This window comes from Rhodamnia argentea, chromosome 6, assembly GCF_020921035.1.
Source record: "Rhodamnia argentea isolate NSW1041297 chromosome 6, ASM2092103v1, whole genome shotgun sequence".
NCBI classification, from domain to species: Eukaryota; Viridiplantae; Streptophyta; class Magnoliopsida; order Myrtales; family Myrtaceae; genus Rhodamnia; species Rhodamnia argentea.
In genome coordinates this window covers 30,595,396-30,603,249 of record NC_063155.1, presented here as the reverse complement: position 1 = coordinate 30,603,249, position 7,854 = coordinate 30,595,396, and the positions used below count along the sequence as shown (strand labels likewise).

Genomic DNA, 7,854 nt, shown 5'->3' with positions numbered 1-7,854 from the left:
GAAACTTTCCCGCAGTGCCAGACTTGCACAGACTTTCAAGTTATTACCGAGTTGATCCGGGCGTCTGACGAAGATATCTGCGTTTCACTGTTACCAACTGTCGATACGAATCTACCGCCTATAATCAGCGCCACCGAAGTTTATGCGACAACCCATCCTCTTGTCACCAGAAGAACATCCCAGGATGACTGTAAATCACCCTCTTTTGTTGCTTTCAGACACTTCTAGTTCGTATTCTATGTGCTCATGTAAGGTGATGGTCCAATCGTTGCAGTGGAAGGGTTACGAGCATTTGTCAAGACATTTGAGCAACTGCAAGGATGGAGCGGCGACGCATGTCTTCCAAGCGATACTACATGGCCAAGGATATCTTGCCGAGGCTACGACCCTCCGAGGGTTACTTCCATGAATAAACTCATCGACAAAGCTCGTTTCCTTCAATTACATAACCAGACTGATGATCTGTGGCTTCTCTGATGACCAAAAATCTGTACGACTTTGCATCTATGAGCTTCCAAATGTTCATTGAGCTATGACAACGCAGAAATCTTACAGCTTATGGTCTCTCCGGTCAACTTCCTTACTTCAGCCAAATGCAAGCACTCGAGATTATGTCGGTCATCTGAATGGATTGATTACTAAAATTTTGTGTCTTCTTTTTCATCGGAATGTTGTTCAATGTGCTTACGATGATCAGCTTCTGTCTCTTCGTTTCAGAGACTTGGGAAATAATAGCCTCGACGGACCAATTCCTGAATTCCTCGGCACATTGCCGTATCTCAAGTTACTGCGAGTCTTCAAGTCTTTGGCGAAGAATAATTCTTGACCATGCGAATTAGGTTTAAGTACCTTATGTGGCCTAGAAAAACATTTCTTTGTCGTCTCCTGTAGAGTTCTCGGCAATAACGACTTCTCCGGCTACATTCCTAAGAGTATCACTAACGACAAGCAATTGAAATTAAAGAAAGCAGTCTAACTGAACCCGAATAACATTTTTTGCACGCAATGCTATCTGTAAGGGCTCACTTACCTCTCTTGCAGCATCCACGTGAACTGCCGTGTAAATACGAGAGAGAGCTTCGTGTCGACATTTGGATTGGCTACTGGTTTACTTTACTCTCCCTGATGCTGCTGATCATTGCCTATGTTTATTTCTTGGTGCCGAGGAAACCATTCGATCCCAAGTCTATGAAGAAGGGTAGTGTTTGGACATTTTCCATCTTAATTTTACTCTTTCCCGCGAATTGCATGAAAGTAGTTCAAGAATTGGTGGGAGAAAAATATGATGAAAGAAGAATCTGATAAGTCGAGCAACCGAAGTCGGAGGAACAGGTGCTAATCAAAGAGTGCAGGGACGTGTTGACCAAATTGCCCCCCCTCCCTCCACTTGGCCCATTGCTCTAAAGACCCAAAGTAAAAAAGCTGTTGGGTCGTCAAAGCCCAACTCCACAACTCTCTCCCTCTGAAGTTGGGTTTCAACTTTCAACCCCTCTTGCCTCTTGTGGACTTATTATGATATGAGCCTTTTCCCATGAGAAGAAGTAGCCCTTGTCTATGAAATTGACCCATCAAGTAAAAGAAATGCTTATGTCACTGTCTTTAATGTACCGTGTGAGAATGACAGTGTATTTTGAGCCATTAAAAATAGATAAATAAATAATTAAAAATTATTGCGAGGTCCACCTTTCACGAATTTGTGGCTCAGAACATGGTGTTATTCTCACAGTAGCCCAAAAATATTATGCTTAGCAAGTCCCACAAAGTAATGTAGAAAAAAAATAAAGAAAGAAAGCACAAGTCTTCTTAAATTCAGCGCGATTCACACTCACGGGAAGAAAATAGTAGATAGGCCGTGAGAAAAGGGTCCTGACTAAAATTAACCCGGTCTTGACTTGGGTAATACGAAACAAAACCCGACCCGACCCGGTTCATTGACTGACGAACTGCTAGCGGTGTAATTGAATTGAGTCTGGCCGATCTAGGATCAAACTCGAGCTCGACTCGACTCGCGTGCGCGATGTTAGAAACTTAGCCAGAAATTGATCGGTCATTAAAAAGTTCGGCTTGGAAAATCGAGATATTTAAGTAGACTCGAGAACTATTAATTTGTGAAGGAGCTCGATGTTGACCAGAAAACAGATGATTTTTTCCTTGTGGAGCCCAAATAACTTGACTCGGTTCAATCGGTGCCTCGACTACCTCATTCACTGTCCCTGCGCGAGTTTCTAGAGCTTGTAATGGCGCAAATAAAACTCAGTCACATGCTTTTTCAGCTCATTTTCCTCGCGACATCGAATCGAGTCATCAATTTTCAGTATGGAGATTTTATTTTGCCGTCTACGCTGCGCAGTGTTAGCATGAAAGAATTTAGTGTCTATATCTCTCTACTTCAGCCAATTAACACGAGATCTCTTAGCTGGCGGTATCACCATTACGTTTATGCGATCTTTTGTGTTCTAAAACCCCGTAACTCATGTTGTCCTTTGATGTTCAATGAACAAAAAGCTCCGTTTCGGCAAAACAAAAAGACCACCAATGTCAGGTGCATGCTTGTTTTAAGTCTAAATTTCATCTCTCGTCTCCTAACGCATAGGCATAGCACAACCGGCGACAAACACGTAGGACGGCCGATATCCACTTCGGTAATTTTTAGCTAAAATTGATCGGATTGACTAAATTGACAAAATATTAAAATACATAAGACTAAATTGACATAATTAAAAATGAAGTTTAGAGTTTACGACTTTTTTTTTTTGGTAATTTCTCCTTCTATTGTCCCAATCAATGGACGGATCATCAGGATCGTGTCTCGGACTAGACGTAATTTTAATATGTTTCGGCAAGTCCAAAGTACAGCTGTTGGAGACAAATTCATTAGTTTCCAACCTTTTTACATCTATCGTATTCCTCACCTACAGGGATAAGTCAACTAGTGTCGACATCTTCATTCACACGGTGGCCACAAACCGCATAGATACTAAAATAAACAAAAATAAAAAGAGTAATGAACATCCATTTCACGAGCACCGGAAGTTCCAGACTCCAAACTTGCAGTTGACTTTGCCACTTACATCAGTCACGTTCACCGGGAACGAGCTCATCGGAGAACTCACTTGTGCTGATCGAAACCATGGCTGAACCTACTAATTCAGTTCTACTACTGATCTGCATCCTCTTTGTGTCCGCTACTTTGTTTCTTTCCTTTCGCCGGAAAAAGTCCAGGTCACATCAGCTTCCTCCCGGACCCTCCGGATGGCCGATATTCGGCAACCTGTTCGATCTCGGGAGGATGCCTCATCGATCACTAGCCGGCCTCCGCAAGAAGTATGGCCCATTAGTTTGGGTTAGACTAGGCTCCATAGACACCATGGTGATTCTCTCGAGCAGAGTTGCCGCCGAGTTCTTCAAGAACCAAGACCTCAATTTTGCGGAGCGAACCATCACCGATCTCATGCGATCTCAGGACTACGACAAGGGATCCGTCGCCCTAGCCCCATACGGCACATATTGGCGGGTGTCGAGGCGGTTGCTGTCGGTGGACATGCTAGTCGCCAAGCGGCTCAACGAGACAGCTCCGATCCGGAGAAAGTGTCTTGACACCATGTTGACATGGATCGGGGATGCAGCGTCGGCTGACAAGGTCCGGCTCGGAGAAGGTATTCATCTCGCGCGCTTCGTGTTCCTCATGTCATTCAATCTGCTAGGGAATCTCATGCTGTCCCGAGACTTGCTCGATCCAGACTCAAAGGTTGGATCCGAGTTCTTCGCGGCAATGACCGGAATGATGGAGTGGTCAGGCCACGTGACCGTCAGGGACCTGTTCCCGTGGCTGCGGTGGTTGGGGCCGCAAGGGCTGAGGAGGAAGATGGATCGGGATATGGGGAAGGCCATGAGGATCGCTTCGGATTTCGTGAGGGAGAGGATTGAGGAGAAGAAAATCGGGGGAGACCATGACAGGACGGATTTTCTGGATGTGTTGCTTGAGTTCGAAGGGCACGGTAAGGACGAGCCGGCCAAGCTTTCTGAGAAGCAGATCAATACATTCATACTGGTACGACCACAACCTTTGAATTGCCAGTTCTGTAAGGATTCCTATGTCCAATGCATATGTTGCGTGATTTGTTTTCTTGCATAAACACAAAAACCGCAAACCTGTCAAAATGGATCTTAGACGTGTGAAAACTTGGTTATGGTTATTTTGGTAAAGTACTATGGTAAGTTGGTAGCCTATTTCGTATAACTAACTTCCCACAGTTGCTACCCATTTGAATAAAGGTATGGCTATGGCTTCATTGCCTTAACCTAGAAAAGCTTATGGAAATGGCTCCATTTCGTGAAATTTTGCCATGCTTGCTCTCACGTACTCGCCTCTTGACATCACAGGAAATGTTCTTGGCCGGTGCGGAAACATCGAGCAGCACCATCGAATGGGCAATGACAGAACTCCTACGGGACCCGGACTCCATGGTCAAGGCCCAAGCAGAGCTGTCCCGGGTCGTCGGGTCCAACAGAAAGGTCCAGGAAGCTGATATAGACCAACTCCCCTACCTGCAAGCAGTTGTGAAGGAGACCCTCAGGCTCCACCCGCCAATCCCACTCCTCGTGCCACGGAGGGCCATGGGCGACACCGTTTTCATGGGGTATGACATACCCGAGAACACGCAGGTCTTTGTGAATGCTTGGGCGATTGGTAGAGACCCGGATGTCTGGGAAGACCCTATGGCTTTTAAGCCCGAGAGGTTCATTGGATCAAAGTTAGATTATAAAGGTCAACACTACGAGTTCATTCCGTTTGGAGCAGGTCGAAGGATGTGTGCCGGCTTGCCCTTGGCACATCGCGTGCTTCATCTGGCTCTGAGCTCGTTGCTTCATGAGTTCGATTGGGAGTTCGATGGCTGTACCGATGCAAAGACGATCGACATGAGAGATAGGGTGGGGATGACCATGAGGAAGTATGTCCCCTTGCTGGTGGTGCCCAAACGAAGGGCAATGTGAGACTTGGTTCAGCTCGGAATTTCTGCTTGCTCCACATATTGGTCAGAACCTTTCTTTGCTTCCTCAAATGCTACTCCCCGCCTGGACATTCCTCGTAAAAATACTATGTTCCTACTAATCCCAAGTCTAAACAAGTCAAAAATCAGACAGACTATGTAATTTTCGAAGTTATATTCATGCATCAATAAATAAGTTTACTTAACTGTACATGCAACTACATCGATTGAGGATTCATGCATATTTATCACGTCATCTTGCATGCAAGGATCAAGTATTTTGAAAGGATTGAGATCGTCTAGAATTCTGGGTAATTTCAGAGTCTAAAATTGTCTCCTGGAAGGCCCAAACGTGCTCATATAGTAAGAAATTTGTGTATATATAAAGACTAGAGCAAAAGAGAAACCAAGAGTCATATCTCTTTATGCAGTCCCAACTGATACAGCACAGTCGACCCCACCACTGCCCCACCACTGCCCCACCACTTCGCCTTGGCGTCACCTTGCCTCCAAGTTATCGTCGTGCACCCTTTCGTCATCCTGTCGTCGCCGTCCATTCAAGCCCCACCAGGTCTGTCCAGTCTCCATTCTCGAGCATTATGCTTGCGGCCTCATGGCCACCGCTAATGGTGTGATCGACCTGCGGCGATGCTCAGTCTCAGGTGGTGGGGTCACCCATTGTCGGCCACACCGGATCTGGCTTGGAGACGTGGATCTGACGTGCCCAGTGTTGAGAAAATTACATTTAATTTTGAACAAAGCAAAATTATCATATTTTGTTGAAAAGACTTTGATTTAGACTTTGAATAAGATTTACAAATATATTTCTATGCCTTCTGTATTAATATGTTCAACTCTTTTATTCTGATAGAATTAGGATTTCGTGGATAGAGACAATCTCATACAAGAATTTTATGGTCAATTACCTGGTTAGAATTTTGTTGCTAAGTTATATTGATTGACCAACAATACTAAAGATATTTTCGTAATTTTCCACACGATGAATCTTAATTGATTTTAAATCAACTTGTAAATAATTTTCTTTATTAGAAGCTTGATTTATGGTGTCAAGGATTTAATTGTATACGCGAGCAAATCCTCTCAAATCTATGATTTCTCTTACATCAATGGTTACATGGTCTTTGTTCGACAACCAACCAACAACTAATTTTGGAGATTGATCCTCATAATGGTTCTATCCAGCTAAAAGCTTGGAAGACGAGGAGTATATAAGCAGCACCAAGTTCGAAGAAAAACAAAAGAGATCAAGTGATCAATATCCATATTTCAAGAGAGCTTCATATGTTTCAATTATCTACATACTTAAAGGGAAATCTTGTGAGAGGTGTAATACAGAAACAAGTGTGTAGAATAGGATTGTTTTGGTAGAAGCAAGACTTGCTTCGTTTGGAATTATTTGTGTTTTTTTTTTTGTTTGGTCAAAGATTTATTTGTGTTTGAGTCACCACATATTTATGTCTCATTTGATTACATAGTAGGATCTAGCGAGTAGGCTGTTGGTATAGAAGAGTTGACGTAGGCTTTACCAAAGCCGAACCACTATAATCTCTTGTGCATTGTCTTCTACTCTCTACTTGCATCTATTTATTATCCGATAGAAGCACTGTATGGTTCCGTTAACTACATCTGCTCCTATCAAACTTGAACATTTTATTTCTGCATTATTTTATCAAGTTTGAACATAATAACCTATTCACCTCCTCTAGATGATAGTGTCGACAAACAACACCCAGCCATAATCGAAAGCGCCACAATAAGTGAGATAGACAGAGGAGCTCCCACTCCAACTAAATATAATTCGAAAAAATTACTGAAAAATTCATAAATGTTTTGAAATTCTGCCAATTTAAACATAAATCTTTTTTCCATTTATGCCCATTCAGTCCATTTGGTCAATTTGGCTGAAATCCCCGATGTGAATGTTAGTAGTCCTATGTGGCATCACTGGTTCTAATATAGACAATTTTTATAATTTTATTATTTTACAATTTTTATGATTTTTCCTTTTTCCTATTTTTAACGTTTTCTCATTGTGGGCGACAAGGTCGCTGGTGACTCTTACTATGGTTGGGTGAGGTCGACCTCATCAACAATTGGGCCGGCAAGGCTTGCCCCCACCGAATTTGGCGAGGGTTGAGCTTCCCTAGCCATGGGCGAGGCCCAACCTCGCTAGATCCGGTGAGATCGTGCCTCACCTAGGCTGCGGCGATCTAACCCTAGCCAGCCCAATCCCTAGTGAGGTCAAACCTCGTGGCCTTTGGTGAGGGTTAGCCCGGATGGCCTCTTTCTAGAGATATCCAACGTCCTCCTGCTGGCCCTTAGCACTAAAGGAAAAAGAAAAGAAAAAATTTTAAAAATTTTAAAAATTCACTTCATTGCTTGCAATGCCATTTAGGGCGGCTAATATCCATGTTATCAATTTCCAGCTAAAATTAATAGGATGAGCTCAATTGGCAAAATTTTAAAATGTTAAAATTCAATTGACATAATTAAAAAAAGTTTACAACTAAATTAGTACAGTTGTAATATATTAATAACTTTTTTGATAATTTTTCTCCAAAAATTGTGATCGATAGATCCCGAAATTGATAGCATATACAATTTTTTCAACCCAAGAAATATTACTTGACTCACAAGTTATCCGTCATTATCTTGAATGCATGCATATTTCCGTTTTTGGTAGACGCGGGGAATCCCTCGCTTGAAGAAAGCAGATTGAGAATTGGAAATCCAAACCCTAGTTGACACAATAATTGCTACATCTTTTGATGTAGCTGTCCTAATAATTCAAGATTCGACCGACATCAAGACAGGACAGAGACATAGTTTCTCGTGGAAAGCA

At 42.9% G+C, this 7,854-nt stretch overlaps 1 protein-coding gene across 1 annotated transcript; it reads left to right on the top strand.

Moving 5' to 3' along the window:
* Window positions 1-3,078: 3,078 nt before the first annotated feature.
* On the top strand, window positions 3,079-5,139 carry LOC115752172 (cytochrome P450 76A1-like). Its single transcript, XM_030690220.2, has 2 exons — window positions 3,079-4,051; window positions 4,384-5,139. The coding sequence occupies exons 1-2, from the start codon at window positions 3,131-3,133 to the stop codon at window positions 4,993-4,995; spliced, it is 1,533 nt and encodes a 510-aa protein (XP_030546080.1). The 5' UTR covers window positions 3,079-3,130; the 3' UTR covers window positions 4,996-5,139.
* Window positions 5,140-7,854: the final 2,715 nt, after the last annotated feature.

Bases quoted from the DNA above. Each gene is read 5' to 3' on its own strand.
- LOC115752172 (XM_030690220.2), top strand. From the start codon at position 3,131: ATGGCTGAACCTACTAATTCAGTTCTACTACTGATCTGCATCCTCTTT. The intron at 4,052-4,383 runs GTACGACCACAA...TTGACATCACAG, and splicing joins AGATCAATACATTCATACTG to GAAATGTTCTTGGCCGGTGC.